This window comes from Mangifera indica, chromosome 19 (genome assembly GCF_011075055.1).
Source record: "Mangifera indica cultivar Alphonso chromosome 19, CATAS_Mindica_2.1, whole genome shotgun sequence".
Lineage (NCBI taxonomy): Eukaryota > Viridiplantae > Streptophyta > Magnoliopsida > Sapindales > Anacardiaceae > Mangifera > Mangifera indica.
This window is the reverse complement of record NC_058155.1, coordinates 3018167-3035819: the sequence shown is the minus strand read 5'-3', so window position 1 is coordinate 3035819 and position 17653 is coordinate 3018167. Positions and strand designations below refer to the sequence as shown.

The 17653-nt window shown below is 31.6% G+C and overlaps 3 protein-coding genes and 1 long non-coding RNA gene across 4 annotated transcripts; all 4 read right to left on the bottom strand.

Moving 5' to 3' along the window:
* Nucleotides 1-650: 650 nt before the first annotated feature.
* LOC123203612 lies at nt 651-1607 on the bottom strand. The gene is made up of 2 exons (XR_006499323.1): nt 1350-1607; nt 651-1067 (listed from the first exon to the last, which is right to left on the bottom strand). It is a non-coding gene; the product is annotated as an uncharacterized LOC123203612 (long non-coding RNA).
* A 277-nt stretch (nt 1608-1884) lies between these two features.
* On the bottom strand, nt 1885-7779 carry LOC123203441 (disease resistance protein Roq1-like). Its single transcript, XM_044619798.1, has 7 exons — nt 7310-7779; nt 6457-6731; nt 5660-6318; nt 5299-5474; nt 3904-4492; nt 3029-3789; nt 1885-2227 (listed from the first exon to the last, which is right to left on the bottom strand). Exons 1-7 carry the CDS (start codon nt 7777-7779, stop codon nt 1885-1887), a joined length of 3273 nt encoding a protein of 1090 aa, XP_044475733.1.
* A 3778-nt stretch (nt 7780-11557) lies between these two features.
* Nucleotides 11558-13803, bottom strand: LOC123203439 (disease resistance protein RPV1-like). Its single transcript, XM_044619797.1, has 3 exons — nt 12967-13803; nt 12334-12627; nt 11558-12244 (listed from the first exon to the last, which is right to left on the bottom strand). The coding sequence occupies exons 1-3, from the start codon at nt 13801-13803 to the stop codon at nt 11558-11560; spliced, it is 1818 nt and encodes a 605-aa protein (XP_044475732.1).
* A 131-nt stretch (nt 13804-13934) lies between these two features.
* Nucleotides 13935-14815, bottom strand: LOC123203610 (disease resistance protein RPV1-like). The gene has a single exon (XM_044620050.1). The coding sequence runs from the start codon at nt 14789-14791 to the stop codon at nt 14318-14320; it is 474 nt and encodes a 157-aa protein (XP_044475985.1). The 5' UTR covers nt 14792-14815; the 3' UTR covers nt 13935-14317.
* Nucleotides 14816-17653: the final 2838 nt, after the last annotated feature.

Here is a 17653-nt window from a genome sequence, read left to right as displayed (position 1 = left end):
TGCAGATAAAAATTGCATAATTATATTTGTTCATGTAAATCAAATCTTATATGTGGCATCTAAGCTATACACATTAGGTTATAACATTTTCCCCCCAATCAATAATCTAGAGTTTCCTTTCTATAGTGGCATCAAAAATAAAATTTTACCTTAGCTGAAATTCTGCAAACTGGGCCAATAGAATGGGCATTCCTCCAAGCTTTCTTGTTTTGCTTGGATGGAGCTCATTTCTGTTCCTGTTCTACTTTCCATAAATCATCATACTTAAAATACCCTCATTTCTCCCTAGAATGACCTATTTATTCTTGGAACAACTATAAAGATTCTGGAATAGGCAACAACAAAATCTTTAAAATGATTGTTTTGTTTTGTATGAAACATAAAACAACAGTTTTGTGCTTGAAATGACCATTTTCTTTTATTTTGTTGACAAAAATATATGTTCGCCTATAATGAAACACCAATTAATTGATCTTGGAACTTCAAGTTAATACATTTTCAAGTATGAGCTACCATTATTTGATAACCAACATGCAATATAAGTTAAATGGACAGATTTGAGTATCCATACAAAATCGTCAATTCACACATGAACCTAAATATCATTTTCCCCCCAATCAATAATTCTAATATCAAATTCATCCATTATATTAACGCAAACAACATTGATCTTTGCTTCAATTTTATAAAACTATAAATAAAAGCATCCAAATAATAGACATAATACAAGTCCTTAAGCACACAGCCAAATGCAAGTGCATATTAAGCTTGAATTCAAATATGCTTTCTTTGGTTAGAACAGAGATTAGTACCCCAGCAGCTTCCCTTCTCATATAATTGTAATTCTTTAGTTTTCATCCATCTTCATCATAAAATTATGCAGCAACATACATTATCTTTTGCCCCATCATTGTCTCTAGGGCTCAGCATAGTTGTGGCTGCCACATCCATTGTTGAGCCAACAATCTTGAGGAAATTCATCCAAATCAGAATCATTTGCACTTGGGTTGAAATCATCCAGACATGGATTAAACTCTCCCTCATGTTGAACTCCACGCAATGCAGAACTTCTCACATCCAAATTTTTATGATCAAACAATTGATATATGAAATAAATCAAACCAATTCACATACATGTAAGATTACTTAACAGGAAACCATATTTTAAAAGATAACAATTTAATTATATCGTCTACACCAAACATTTCGAAATTTTAATATATATTCAATTTCCACCTTGTCATCTCTAGATAACTATATAAATATTGATGGTCACCTTTTTGCTAAAAGAATACAGAAATTTGATCTACTTATAAACAAAACATTAACGGAACAATGGTGATAGGTACCTGAAGCAATTCCAGCAGCAAACTTCCCTCGTAAAAGACACTCAGTGCTGTCAAGCTTTTAGTTCTGTTAGGTAAAGACAGTTTCACGGCAATAATACTCTTTACTCCTTACTGCTCTCAACTTCATTCCAGCAATACATACTCAACATCATCATGCCACAGCCCAATCACAACAGTCATAACAAAAAATTGGCAATACAAAATCAATAATATAACATTCCAAATCAACTAAGAACAAAAGAGATATTCTTCTTCATTAACTGGAAGTGCATTACAAAGTCAAATTACCAATTTTAGTACTTAAATGAACTCAGGATCTGTTTCTTGTTGCAAAATGCAAAAAATACCCAGAAACAACAATAAGCAAAATAACTGAACTGCAGGCTTTCGAGAGGCCTAGTCTCTCCCCTCATACTCTTACTTTTCCTTAATTCTGCTTGCTTCCTCCTCCAGAACTGACACCTCTCTTTTGTGTTTGTTTCCAACAACCAGCTCCCTACTTTGATTGCCGCTCATATCTCCAGCGTTTTTATTGCTAATTTAATTCTGCCACTATCTTTAACTTCAAGTTGCCAGGTGTACCCTTCATTTGGGCTCTCTTCCTCTTGCGTGATACATAGATTCTAGACCTAACATTTCCCTTCCCATCGAGAGGCACCTTGTCCTCAAGGTGGAATTGTGGGAAAGCTTGTTTGAAGGCAGTGTACTGCTCCCATGAATTCTCAAATTCTGATAAATTTTTCCAGGCAACAAAAACCTCCAGCTCACCATTGTCGGTATACCTGTGCTTGAGCACTTCCCTCGGCAGACGCTCCAATTCACCTTTTTCGGTCATGCAGTCCGGTAGCGGTTGGCTGACTATGGAAGGCCCCAATTGTCTTTTGAGTTGCGACAACATGGTTGGTGAAAGAGATCAAAAACATATATTTCTTTAAAGATTGAGTTCATGATTATACTAATAACAACACTAATCATAAATTAAAAATTTAAATTATGAGAATTCCAAATACACGTCACCCTAAGCCCACATAATAATAGGCCTTCAAGCCGAGTTAGCCCATTTAAACAATTTTTTAAAAATTTTAATTAAAATTTTTAAATATAAATTATTTTTCAATTATTAAAACCGAATACAGTACCTCAAATATTTTATTTAAAATCTCTCACTTGTGATGGAGAAAGGTCGTGGTTATATAATAAAAAATATTATAAGTTTATAACATAGTACAAATAAATTAATTTACATATTGTATAATTACAAATATAAATTAAATATATATACTATATTATTTATATACTCGTTCTGAATATCTAAATTTCTGAATTTATTTGACATTTGATTCATTTAACATTGAATCTATTTGTCATATTCTGTAATGGCAAAATTAAAATGAGAATAAAATTATAAACACAAAATTATTATTTACAAATTCAGATAATTTTTTAAAGAAAGTTGATTAGATAAAATGAGATTGAAAATATAATGAAAGAAGTGAGATTGAGAGATTTGTAAATAAAATTAGAAATAAAAAAATTTGGATTGGTTTATATGGAAAAAAAATTAAAAAATTAAAAAAAAATTGCCACAAGCATGAAAATAGTATAGACATAAAGAAAGCATTACATAATTATACGCAGTTAAGAAGGTGTATATATATGTAAGTTATGTAATTACATACCTTGAGCTGGATTTGCCTTTATAGAAATTTGAAGATTTAAATCCACGTTCGTCATCATAGATGGAACATTCTGGTCTTTTCATGGTTTCCTCCAACTCATCAGTGAACAATAAACGAACCCCACACTTCTTTATATTTTTTATCCAATTTTTCTCTGTAAATCTAAAACTAGATGAGGGATAGAAAGAGAAAATGGCTTCCTTATCACAAGCGAATTTAAAATCTTCTCTGTGAAATATCTCCCATATAATGCGGTCATATATCACTAATACATGATCTGACTTAACACACTTGGTCAAAAGATAAGTCTGTTCACCACTGCCACCACCGTCGCTATAAGGGCCAGTCTGTCGCAACGAACTACTAACACCAAAGAAATTACACTGATCAGAATTATCTTCGACTTCAACAATGAAACAAAAGGCAAGATCCAGAACCTTCTCATTGAATGAACCTTGTGGTAACTTAATAACTGATCCGCTACTTTGAATGTTAAACCATTCCGGAATGTCACTTCCAGGGTAACAAATTTCAACTTCTCGCTTGAGACGAAATGATCCACTACTTCGAATGTTTAACCGTTCTGGAATGCCACTTCCAGCAGGGTAAGAAATTCCAAATTGTAGGAAGGGAATAACTGATCCACTACTTTGAATGTTAAACCATTCCGGAATGTCACTTCCAAGATAACAAATTCCAGCTTCAAGATTGACCACAAATGATTGAGGGTAACAAAATTCAGATTTTCGCTTGGGAGATACCTAATACATTACATAAAACTGGTTATTACTAAAATTGCTGATTTAACATCATTTTTTTCCTTCAGATCAGAAAAAGAAATTGAAATCATATGGAAATGAGAGATAGAATGATACCTTATATGCGAAGCGGTAAATTTTACTTGAGAACGTATTCAATATAGAACCAATTAAAATGTTTCTGATTGCGTCCCAATCCAGACTGACACAATTGAACAAGTTCAGTGTCCTTCTATCAGGTCCTGGAGTTATTAGATTTGTCAAAACTGATAATTCTTTCAGCAATTTGCAACCATCTGCCAGAAGTTTTTTTATGCTGCGTGGAAGCTTTGGTAAGGATCGAAGCCTATCACAAAACCTTATGTTAAGGCTTTGTAACTTCGAAAGGTTCATGATGTTTGTTGGGATGGTCTCAAAATTGTTTCCTTCCAATTCTAGATCTACGAGTAAGGACAGATTGTCAATATTATTGGGTAACTCTGTAATGCTGCAGTAATTCAACTCTAATCTCCTTAAAAATCGCAAAGCTGATAGAGCAGCCATAACTGAAGGCAGCACTTTAACAGTAATTCCACTAGCTTCGATTCCTTCCAAGCTCTCTAACTTTCCTAAGTCATCAGGCAATCTTTCAAGTTTTGAACAACCCGAGATACAAATATATTTCAGAGAATTCAACTTACAAATGGTGTTTGGAAGACTTTCAAGGCTTAAACAATTTTTAAGACTTAATCTTATCAGAGATGATACTTTCCCAATCGATGAAGACAATTCTTTTATTGCAGTTCCATCTAAATACAACTCTAGGATCTTAGGTGAGAACTCTCGAACCATCTTTAGATTTGACAAACTAGAGAGATCAAGCCGTCGAAGAGATGTCAAATTACAAACGCTGCTTGGAAGACTTTCAAGGCTTAAGCAGTCCTTAAGATTCAGTTCAACTAGAATGGAAGGACTTTCTATGGAAGACGATAAGTTTCTAATTGCAGTTCCATCCAAACACAATCTTTCCATTTTACATGATATCCTTGGAGCAGTGATGAGATTAGAGCAACCAGAGAGAATAACATCTCTTAAAGACTCTAATTGAATGCGAATTGGAAGACGGATAAGGCTTTTGCAATTTCTTAGATTCAACTCAACAAGTTTATTGAGATTCCGAGATGGAGGAGTGATCTCAACCAAACTTGTACAGTCTTCTTGAATCAACCGCTCTAGATGTGGAGCCTTTGAAAGGTCTGGGACTTCAAGTAGATGTTCTGAGTAACTTAGGTTAATGTATTTTAAATGAGCAAGATTTTGTAACAGGAAAAAGAAATAACCAACGCAATTAAAAAAATCTAATATTTAAAATTTATGAAAGAGAATTTTCAAATGAAATCAACAAATACCTTGCTACCCGTCTATAGTCGTTTAAGATTATTGTTTTGCATCTTAAGTACAACAAGGTTATCAGGATCAAATTCCAAAGGCAACGATTTGAAGGGGTAATAATTCCAACAGAGGCATTCTAACTTTGTGAAATCAAATTCAATGCTGTCAAAACCATGAATCTTATTATTGTCTCTCGAAGATATGTGCTTTACAACCAGGACTCTTAAATTAGTCATCTTTGAGAAAGCATGAGACTTTAAGTCTATCTCCGTCATTTCAACCATATTAAAGAGCATGCCTCTTATTTCATCAGTTCCCTATGATCAAAATAAAATGACAAGTTAAGAGCACAATAACATGATATACCTCTAAACTCGAAACCCATTACTTCATTAACTATTCTATAGGAAAAAATGAAAAAGATACACTCCTAGTTCAAATATTTCAATATATCCCATATACAATAACATATAAATTGAAAGTTAATGTCATGTATATTTACCAGATTTTTTTTCAATACATGATATACATCATCATGATACCACAATCGATTGCGCTGGCCAAGTTTATTAATTGACTCTTGTCGGACAATTTCCCAACCCATCTCTTCAATCAAATCATGCATTCCTATTGTGGTAAATGAAACAGATATAAGAGCTTTATCAACAAGATCTCTTATTCTAGAATGTGAACTGAAGGTACCAACTAGATATTTATCCCATCCTTTAAAGAAACATATAATGTCTAAAAATAAAGTCTTCTCTTCATCAGATAATCCATCGTAACTGATCTTAAGCACCTTTTGGATACCCCCACACGGAGATTTTTGTAAATCATCCAGTGCACTTTTCCAAATAAGTTCTTCTTTACCAAGTAGATGGCTACCCAAAACTTTAAGTGCTAAAGGCAAACCTCTTGTATAACGTATAACTCTTTCTGAAAGCTTCAAGTAAACTTCATCAATTGGTTGGTTTTTTTTGAAGGCATGTTGTTTAAAAAGTGTAAGAGATTCGACGCTATCTAATCCTTTGACCTCATATATGGTAGAATCATCCAATCCACAAATTGTTAGCAATTGTTTATCCCTTGTGGTTATAATGATTTGACTTCCAAAACCCAGGACTTTAGGACATTCAGTGAATTCTTCTATTTGTTTTGAATCTGTCACATCATAAAAAAAAATAAGAACTTTTTTACATCCAAGCCCTTCTTTAGTGAATGTGTGTTTTATATCAAGGTGTTTATCTCCTAATATTGCATGTAGAAATTCCTTTTTTATATGACGGAGTTGAGTTATACTTGATGCTTTTTCCCTAACATTTCGAGCAAAATACGAAGCTTCAAATCGACTTGAGATTTCATTGAAGACTGCTTCAGCAAGAGTCGTCTTGCCTCTGCCACCCATACCCCAAAGTCCTACCTTGCATACCTTACTTGACTGATCAGACAATAAAGATTTAATTTCGTGGATCTTCATTGCTACTCCAACCAATTTCTTATTATCGCTATAAGACTTATCATTCAAACTCTCCAAAATGCATTCAGTAATTGTGTCAACAAGTTTCGATTCAGGCCTACATTAGAAACAAAAAGGTAAAGACAACAATAACCTTATCAATAAATTAATGAAAAAGAAATAAAGACAAAGTCGGATTCCAAGAGCCCAATTTTGGTTTGGACTTTCCAAGGAAAGCTTATGCATATATTAAATAAAACTTATCGAAATACAACTTTTTTCGTGAAACTGATAATAATTTGGTTATCAATTAAAAACGCTCCTTCCAACTTCAGATAATTTAGTTTTGTTATCTGAAGTTGCCAATATGGCATGTTGATATATAAAATTGATTTTACGTACAACATAAAGTAACAAAAAGCTATAGCATTTTAATAAAAAGGTATAGCGTGAAATCTAAGAATAATTTGATTAATAAATAAATTAAGATAAATAATGTGGGGGAAGTTTGATTTATATAAATTAAGCTATTTTCAAACAATTGAAATGGAATTTTGTTAAAAGAACCAAATCAGGTTCAATTGTATGGTTGGATTTATAAAAGTTGTACTTGAATTTCATCATTCAAAATTAAAAGTGGTTTTTATATAGAAGAATTATCTCATAGCCACACAAAAAATATAAGTTCGAGATAACCTGATTTTATTTGAATCAAAGCCAGATATATTGGCTGCTTCAGTCAAAGCATTCCTCCATCTCTGCAACATCTCTTTTTTCTCCATATATCTTACTTCATGCTGGCCAAATGCATCTCCATAAGTCCCTGTTTGCTTCCTTACATCTGATGGATCTACATGATAGAACACTGGAATCACAATCTGACCGTACATTCTCTTGCAATTGAGGATCTCAACAAGTTCTTGGAGGCACCATGTAGAAGAAGCATAACCTTTCGAGAATATGATGATTGAAATCTTTGATCCACTAATCGCACTCAAAAGAGATGGTGATATCTCATCTCCTCTTACAAGTTGATCATCGATGAAAGTAACAATCTTTCTCCCACACAACGCGTCTTTGAGGTGGCTGGTAAAATTGTCTCGAGTGTCCTCACCTCTGAAACTGAGGAAAACATCATACTTCACTTGAGAAGAGGAAAAAGCCATCGCAGTTGACATGAAGCAACAAGACTCTTTCTTCTCACAGAGTTGGAAGTTATTTGTATATTTTTCCCTGGGTTCAATTTCTTTGCTTTTTCTCGTGTATTCCTTGGAAATTAATATTTACTAATAGAGTGAATTGTTATATATGGTGGATTATCCACCACGTATGCAAAGTTTGAAAATTTGGTGATTATATTTGCTAGATATGTTGGACCGCAACTGTACACACTTTGAGTAGGTTTCCATCATCTATTCAAGTCTTTCCTATATGGTCCTAGAGGGAGATACAAGTTCCCATACAAGCAAATTTTCCACAAGTCTTGGTTAGGAAAATTTCCAAAACAGGCTAAAAATTCAAGGAGAGATTGAATAACCGAATAGGATCCTACTTTCTCTCTTATTTATTTATTTATTTAACTTATTTCATCAAATTTGTATGTACAAGTCTAGTTTAGGAAATTTTCCAAAACAGGCTAAAAAAATAATTTAACAAAATTTCAAACTAAATTAAATAATTTTGCTCCTTAAATCAAATTAGACTAAAAAATTGTGATTTGGTTTAATTTGAATTACGATTTGGGCATGTATAAAATATCCATTGTAGTTGTCAAAGTACAAGATTATTAATAAATATGACATCAACATCTTCACCCAAGTTATATAAATTACAACGAAAATGTATTTAGAACAAACAAGAGACCAAATACACAACAAATGAACTAATTGAAAGAATATTATGAAAAATGACTAATTGGAGAAAATAACCACTTTGTAAAATTAATGTATCCATAACACAACGAACAAACTAAATAATAACAACGCTATGTATTTGAGTATGTAATGAGTTAAAATTATAAAGGATAGTAAACACTTTTACATATAATATATGGGGAACAATATTCCAATCCCAAGTGATTGATGATTATTTACAATTTCAAAATTTTTAATTTAAAAGCTAGTTTGACACCGTTTGCAAAGAAGCCCTTATAAGGAGCTATTATTGATGCATAATTCCATTGAATTGACAGAATAGAGAAACCACACATTATCAGTGCTAATATTAATTATGTAATCAAGAGTCAAAACCACCGTACTAGTATAAGATTGTAAAGCTCTAGAGTTCATAACAAGAAATATCATACCATAATTTTTAAAAAGAAAAAACACATTGTCAGTATAAAAGAGAATCCAACAATAATTGCTTGGCTTAATACTTCATCTAGCTTAATTTGTCTTGTATTCGAAAGTAGTTCTAACGAGACCAAACTCTTTAATAGTATTATCAAACAATAATTACTTGTTAGAAAGATCTTTGATCAACAAAGAAATTTTTTTAGTTAATTTACTTTTTTCTTCGCCAAACTTACATTCAAGGATTCATCAAAAGCTTCTTATCAAACTCACCACAATTATCAAACTCTTCCCCAATCAAGGCATCAAATATTTTTGGCATACTTATGGTAAATGCCACAAAGGTTTCTACAAACTTTGGCTTATGTGATTCATTAGCATCTTCACTACCTTTATTATCAGTAAGAGAGTGTTTAGTTTGGGTAATCTTTTATTACTAAAAATAAAAAATTACTATAAAAATAGATTATCTAAAAGATTATTAGGTATAAATTATTATTATATTTGGTAAATTTAATATGTATATATAATAATTATTATGTTTGGTTAACAATAATAAATGAATAACTTGTTGAAGCCTTATCTTTATTCTTGTGCACGCACGATCTTATCAGCCCTTTTGAAAACCACATTGTCTTCAAGTCGGAGATAAGAATGATGAAGTTCAGTTTTCACATAACTTTCTGTAATTCTTCATCTCTTTAAGTTATTGATTCCAAGCTGACAAATACCTACAGCTTGCTTCAAACATCAACCTTAAGTTGACAGAGTGAAGTTAAAGATACCTCAAATATCTCAAAAAGAGATTGATCCTTGAGAGAGCAACCTGTCTTGCTTTGATAAGTAGTAGGAAATCCTGAACTAGACTTTTCTTCAACATTTTCCTGAAAAGTCTCTATCATTCTTAAGTAAAGATAATTAAAACATTAAAAATTGAAGGTTGTGAAACAAGAAATTGGTTGGGAAACGGTGGCTGAAATTATGGCGTGGTTTATGACCATGTGTTGGGTTGGATTATTGGGTTGGATGTGGATGGTTTTTAGATGATAACGGATGTTTGGGTTGAACTCAATTTTTGTATGGTTATAGTTTGGGTGATAAAATTGATTAGCCCAAAACAAAGTTGGTGAAATTATGTGAATTGGGGAATTGGGCTTAGATATTGCGTCTTAGAGATTGGAGAATGTGAGAATCGAACTGAACAGTAAAGTAGTATAAGTTGGCCGAGTTAATTGGTTGAAAAACTGGATTTGGTTTAGGAAACAAATAATATTGGGCTTAGTGTAATCCAATTGGGTTTGGCTCAGGCCTTGGGTTTATATTATTTAAAATATATAATTTTCTCCTATATATTATATTTACATATTCATTCTTCTCTATTTTCTATTTTCTTATTACTAGCCTCTTTTTCCTCTTTTCCGGCTAATTTCTTTATAATAAAATTCAATCTCTCCCTAGTTTTTTCTCTACCATTTCCTATTGCAATATATTTTCTCTTCTTTCTCACTTATTATTTCAATAAATGTCTATCTTTTTCTTCCTTTTCACTCTCACTCATTTTTTTTTAATAAATGTCAATCTATTTCTTCCTTTTCCAATTATTATCAATGTATTTCTTCTTTTTTTTTTTCTCCCACTCATTTCTTTTTAATTCAAGTAAACGTAAATTCATAATTATTAGAAGATTTTTTTAGAAAATTGAAAATTTGGAAGAATGGTTATGAATATAATTGGAGGAGAAAAATAGTCAATGATGGTGTTTTTGGTGAATATCATCGAAGGAGAAAGATGATAGACAACAATAATATTACTTGTGAAGATGAAGGGCATAGAAAAAGGATAGTCAACGATTAATGGTGAAAACAGATGATAACAAGAGGAATAAAAAAAGAAAAAATAATTTTTTACAAAAAAATAAATTGTAATTATAATTATTGAAATATAAATTGACTAATTAAATATTATTATAATAGTCAATTAACTTTCTATTTTGATACGACTTTTTTTTATTTTAATAAAATTAAAAACATTGATAATTGAAATTTGGATTAAATAATGCCGCATTTTTGTCATTATATTAACAAAGAATAAAACAAAAATTTATATTAAAATCAAACATAATTCACTAATAAAAGTATATGATAGGTGAAGTTGGACTTTTTGAACTAAAAATGTGTGAATTTATTATTTCACCAAATTTTGGATGACAAATAGTCATTTGGCTCTTTACCTTTAGACTTAAATGTGTTTGCACATTCGACCTGAATGTGACTATAACTCTCATATCCTTTGCATTAAATATCCTTACTCTTCCTATCAGGATTTTTTAAACAAATTTTTTATATTGTTAGCAACTGAAACTTGATTAGAACTATTTCTATCAAATTTTTGTTTCCTTTTCTTAGTAGTATTTTATTTTCTCGTATTATTTTAGTATAGTTTCTAGTTAGCATGACAATTTTTTTATCATCTAAATTTTCAAAATCAACAATTTCTGTCAAACAAGATTCAAATGAATGTTTAAAAGCAAGATCTATACTTGATTTCTTTTTATCATATTTTTTCAAAGTGAATTCATATGTTTGAAGAGATTTGATCAATTCATTTAATTCCATTAGTTCAATAGTTAGACATTCTTCAATTAATGTAACTATAGGTAAAAAAATCTCTTAGGTAAGGTACCCAAAACTTTGAGAACAAATTTAGCCTTATAATATATCTCATTTAGAGCATATGACTCATCTGCTCTAAGTTCTTCTATATTACGTGGAAGCTTTGGTAAGGATTGAAGCCTATTACAAAGCCTTATGTTAAAAAGCTGTAACTTGGAAAGGTTCTTGATGTTTGTTGGGATGCTCTCAAAATTGTTTTCTTCCAATTCTAAATCTCCTAGTAAGGACAGCTTGTCAATATCATCGGGTAACTCTGTAAGACTGCACCGATTCAAATTTAATCTTCTTAAATATCGCAACCCTGATAGCCAACCAGCCATAACTGATGATAGTTCTCTTACAGAAATTCCATCAGCTTCTAGTACTTCCAAGCTCTCTAAATTTCCTAAGTCCTCAGGCAATCTTTCAAGTTTTGAACAACCAGAGATACAAAGATATTTCAGAAACATCGACTTATAAATGCCATTTGGAAGACTGATAAGGCTTTTGCAATTTCTTAGATTCAAATTAACAAGTTTATTGAGATTCCGAGAAGGAGTGATCTCAAGCAAACTTGTACAACCTTCTAGAATCAGACACTCTAGATTTTGAGCCTCTGAGAGGTTTGGGACTATAAGTAGATGTTTTGAGTAACTTAGGTCAATGTATTTTAAATGAGAAAGATTCTGTAACAGAAAAAGAAATGGCCAACATAAGTTAAAAAATCTAATATTTAAAAGTTTATTTAAAAAAAATCATATGAATCAACATATACCTTGATACCCATCCATAGTTGTTCAAGATTGTTGTTACACATCTTAAGTACAACAAGGTTCTCAGGATCAAATTTCAAAGGCAATGATGGGAAGGGGGAATGATCCCAACAGAGGCATCTCAACTCTGAAAAATCAAATTCAATGCTATCAAAACCATGAACCTTATTATTGTATCTCGAATTATTTACTATAAGGAGTCTTAGATTAGCCATCTCTGAGAAAGCATGAGGATTTAAGTGGATCGCTATCATTTTAGCCATATCAAAGAGCATGCCTCTTATTTTATCAGTTCCCTACAATCAAAATCAAACGATAAGTTAACAGCAAAATAACATGATGTACCTCCAAAACAAAACCCATTACCACATGAACTTTTCTCCTTGTTCAAATATTTCAAGATATCCCATACATGATAAAATATAAATTGAAAGTTAATCCCATGTATCTATATTTACTAGATTTTTTTTCAATACAGGATAGACATCATCATGATGCCACAATCGACTATGTTGACCAAGTTTATTGACTGGCTCTTGTCGGACAATTTCCCAACCCATTTCTTAAATCAAGTCATGCATTCTTATGGTGTTTTGTGAAATAGTTATAAGAGCTTTATCAACAAGTACACTTACTCCAATATGTGAACCAAAAGTACCAACTAGATATTTATCCCATCCTTTAAAGAAGCATGTAATGTCTAAAAATAAAGTCTTCTCTTTATCAGATAATCCATCATAACTTATCTTAAGCACCGTTTGGATGACCTCATTTGGATATTTTTTTAATTCATCCAGTGCACTTTCCCATTCAATTTTTTCTCTACCAAGTAGAAAGCAACCTAAGACTTCAAAAGCTAAAGGCAAACCTTTTGTATAATTTACTACCCTTTCTGAAAGCTTCAAGAAAACTTCATCAATTGGATAATTTTGTTTGAAGGCATGTTGTTTAAAAAGTCGAAGAGATTCATCACTACCTAATCCTTTGACCTCATATATGGTAGAATCATCCAATCTACAATTTTTTAGCACTTGTTTATCCCTTGTGGTTATAATAATTCGACTTCCAAAACCCAAGTTTTCAAGATCTCCAATTAATTCTCTTATTTGTTTCAAATTTGTCACATCATCAAAAACAATAAGAACTCTTTTACATCTAAGCCTTTCTTGTGTGAATTTGAGCCTTATATTGAGGTGTCCATCCTCTAATAATGCTGAAAGAAGTTCTTTTTGCAAATGACATAATTGATTTTTATTTGATGCTTCCCTAACATTTTGAATAAAATATGAAGCTTCAAATTGACTTGAGATTTCATTGAAGACCGCAAAAGCAAGAGTCGTCTTGCCAATACCACCCATACCCCAAAGTCCTACTGCCTTGCGTACTTCATTTGACTCATCAAACAATAAAGATCTAATTTTCTGGATCTTCATTGCTACTCCAAACAAGTTCTTATTATCACTAGAAGACATGTCATTCAGTCTCTTCAAAATATGTTCAATAATTGTCTCTATAAGTTTCGATTCAGGCCTACATTAGAAACAACCAGTAAAAATAACAATAAGCTAATCAATAAATTAATGAAAAAGAAATAATGAAAAAGTCTGATTTCAAGAGCCCATATTTGGTTCAGATTTTCCAAGAAAAGCATATGGCATTTATTAAATAGATCTTATAGAAATACAACTTTTGTAATGAAACTGATGATAGTTTGGTTATCAATAAAAAAAGCTCTTTCCAACTTCAGATCATTTAGTTTTGTTGCTATAAAAACACTTCTTTCTATAATAAATTACCAACATGTCATATGTGTGTGTGTGTGTATAAAATTGATTTTACATATAACATAAAGTAAAAAATGCTACTTCAATAATAAATGGTTTACCGTGAAAAACTCAAAGTGACTTCTATATGGAAGAATTATCTCATAGCAACACAAAAAATATTAGTTTAAGATATATATATATATCTCAAAAGAAAAAGCATTCACCTGATGGAATTTGAATCAAAGCCAGATAAATCGGCTGCTTCCGTCAAAGCATTCCTCCATCTCTGCAACATCTCTTTCCTCTTCCTATATCTTCCTTCATGCTTACCAAATGCATCTCCATAAGCCCCTGTTTGCTTCCTTACATCTGATGGATCTACATGATAGAACACTGGAATCACAATCTGACCGAACATTCTCTTGCAATTGAGGATCTCAACAAGTTCTTGGAGGCACCATGTAGAAGAAGCATAACCTTTCGAGAATATGATGATTGAAATCTTTGATCCACTAATCGCATTCAAAAGAGATGGTGAAATCTCATCTCCTCTCACAAGTTCATCATCGATGAAAGTAACAATCTTCCTCCGACGCAAAGCTGCATTAAGGTGACTGGTAATATTGTCTCGAGTGTCCTCACCTCTGAAACTGAGGAAAACATCATACTTCCCTTGAGAAGAAGAAGAAGCCATTGCAGTTGACTTGAAGCAACAAGACTCTTTGTCTTCTCACAGAGTTTGGAGTTTGAAGTTTGCTCTGGAATTTCTTGGAAATGGCTCACAATGGGTTAGTTTTGCGGCCGAAATTTAAATAACAAAATATCCTTGACTTTCATGTTATTAACTTATTATACAATGTTTTATACAAATTAAACTCTCAATCAGACCCTCTAAATTTTGAAAATGATCATTTTCCCAATCTCGCTTAAAATTTATTATCATAATTTTGAAATAAATAAAGGAAATATGTTTCATTTAGGTGTTTATATAAACATTAATTTAAAATTTCATTTAATTCATAATTGTGTATTACTTTTTGGCACGTTGAATTTATTTGATAAATTTGAAGCGTTTTTCAAAATTAATAATGATTTAATTGACTAAAATAATTTTTTTTCCTAATAGGAAAAGACTAGGGAGATTAGATTTTATTTTACACATGTGATGTTTAACCATATTTTATATATGTAGGGATTTTTAGATATTTTATTATACAGGGTAAATAGATATTTTTCAATATTTGTGTCCACATTATCATTGTAAGATAGATTGAAATGATAAGTTCTGTTATTGATTTGATTCAATATGGGGGGAAATTAATTTTTTACTATGTGAGGATAAATTAATATTTATTACATCTGTGCCAAAATTTTTTAAAATTATATTTATTCATTTCGAATCAAATAATGGGTTTTGTTATTGTTTTGATTCAGTATGGGTGTAAATTGATATTTTAGCATGTGAGGGTAAAATAGCATGTTACCATGGGGGGTTCATGGATATTTTCTGACTTTCAGGTCAAAATTTTATTAAGATTATATTTGTACATTTAATTATGAAATTTATGATTAATTTAGTTACAAAATTATATATTATCATAGTAGGTTTGATTGAAATGATGAGTTTTGCTATTGATTTGGTATGATATGAGGGGAATGGATAAAGACCGGTGGTAATAGAATAAAATATGTTGAAGGCAAAGTGAAAATAATAAAAATCCTTTTGAACATGAATTTGAATTGTTGAAATTGACTAAGTATCGAGAATTGAAATTTTAGCTTATTGAAAGATCGTGCATAAAGGATGCACACTTGTTCATGTCATGCCAAATGGACGATATGAATATTGTGCCACATTAAATAACTTAAGTGGTTTGACGATCGTTCATCAAGGATGCACAACCATTTCAATAATTATCTAATTGAATCTATTTAAGGATCATGTCTCACATGATATAGCCTTATCCCATTACTTTAAATTTATCTGTTTTTATATTTTTCAATGCTTTAGCAACCGGAGGGAAATTTCAGCCATTTAAGGGGGATTTAAACAATCAAATAAAGGGGCTTCTGCTTTGTTTCTTTAAGCTTTGAGGTAAGGTAAGTAGAAGTCTTACGTTTAATGTTTAGATCATTTTTCATATGAATTAATGATTCTAGAAATTCAATTTGAATTGAATAGTAAGTTAGATTAAATGTCAAATTGATATGTATTGATTGGTAGGAGTGATGTAATATAAGTTTGATTAAAATCGTGGCCACGAAAAACTTTAAATCCGATCTATGTTAACATAAGGAATATTGGTTCTTTGATATGAGGAGATATATTAGTATTTTATGTAAAATGATAATTAGATATGCTAGAATGATTGTGGGATTGGAAACTATACAAAAAGAATAGGTGCAATTAAACCCAAACAACCTAAATTCATGTATCTAGACACAATGTACAGTCATCCCAAAAACAAAAACAATCATGCAACAATGTAGAAATTAGAGTTATGTGCTTGTGAATGATTATGCATGGGATATGCACAACGGTTCACCAATTAGGATATGGATGTCACAACTAATAGACGAATGTACATAGTATTTGCGCAATCATTTGTGACACGTTCGTTAAGATGTGATGAACACTTTTGTAGAAGAGTGAACGACTATTCATAAAAGTTAAATGACGATAGTGCCTTTAGGGTAGCGTACAATCATGAAAGTGAGGAGATGGACCATTCATGATGAAGGATGTACAATTATTCACAAAGGATGAATGATCATGCATGGCCAATCATGAAAGAAGAAGTCATGAACGTTATGTTGAGTAAGAGGGCATGTTTGTTCATGGATAATACACAATCATGCGTAAAGTAAAAATGAATACATGTTCAAGAGAAATAGACAACCATTCATAGAGTTATGCTCGAGACAATAAAGGTACATTGAAGTACTAAGATGTGCTTGAGAGAGAGAATATGATAGGGCAAGATTATCAATAAAATGTACTTGATAGGTGAAAGGAGACGAGATTTTCATGGGCTTGATAACATGAATTTAGAAAAAATATCATAGATATGTGGTTTTGAGAGAGATAAGTTATTGAATGGGGCATAGAGATCCAATAGAACACATGTGAACCCAAATACCCCTAGAGTATATGTGGGGAACACAAAGTGCTCATAGATTAAGAAATTTAATGCCACCCATGAAAACATGTATCCTTATCAAAATTTTAAGATGTGTTTTCTAGAAGGTTGTTATGAGGAGGCATTCATGACATCAGTTATACACCCATAGAAAGGGTTGTGAGAGAGTTTGTTGATTAGCATTCACTGTTGGGTAGTCCAAGATTAAGGGTATGTCAATTGAGATCTATTGTTGTAAGACATGTAAGGACATAAAAAGTCATTCGATTAGCATTCATATTAGGACAAGCCAAGACCAAAAGTCTATCGATTGGTAACCATAATAGGACAGACCAAGACAAAAATAACCCCAAAAATTGAGTCACATGGCTAGCGTATCAAATTTTTGTCTCAACCTGGTCCAAACAACATATAAT

Excerpts from the sequence above, each read along its gene's own strand:
- LOC123203441 (XM_044619798.1), bottom strand. The coding sequence starts at position 7,779 with ATGGCTTTTTCCTCTTCTCAAGTGAAGTATGATGTTTTCCTCAGTTTC. Across the intron at positions 4,493-5,298 it reads ATTGAATTTGATTTCACAAA|CCTTGAAAGTCTTCCAAACA; the intron begins GTTAGAATGCCT and ends AAATTGTTTAAG. Across the intron at positions 3,790-3,903 it reads TTTACCGCTTCGCATATAAG|GTATCTCCCAAGCGAAAATC; the intron begins GTATCATTCTAT and ends GTAATGTATTAG.
- LOC123203439 (XM_044619797.1), bottom strand. The coding sequence starts at position 13,803 with ATGTCTTCTAGTGATAATAAGAACTTGTTTGGAGTAGCAATGAAGATC. Across the intron at positions 12,628-12,966 it reads CTTTTGGTTCACATATTGGA|GGAACTGATAAAATAAGAGG; the intron begins GTAAGTGTACTT and ends TTTTGATTGTAG. Across the intron at positions 12,245-12,333 it reads AACTATGGATGGGTATCAAG|AATCTTTCTCATTTAAAATA; the intron begins GTATATGTTGAT and ends TTTCTGTTACAG.
- LOC123203610 (XM_044620050.1), bottom strand. The coding sequence starts at position 14,791 with ATGGCTTCTTCTTCTTCTCAAGGGAAGTATGATGTTTTCCTCAGTTTC.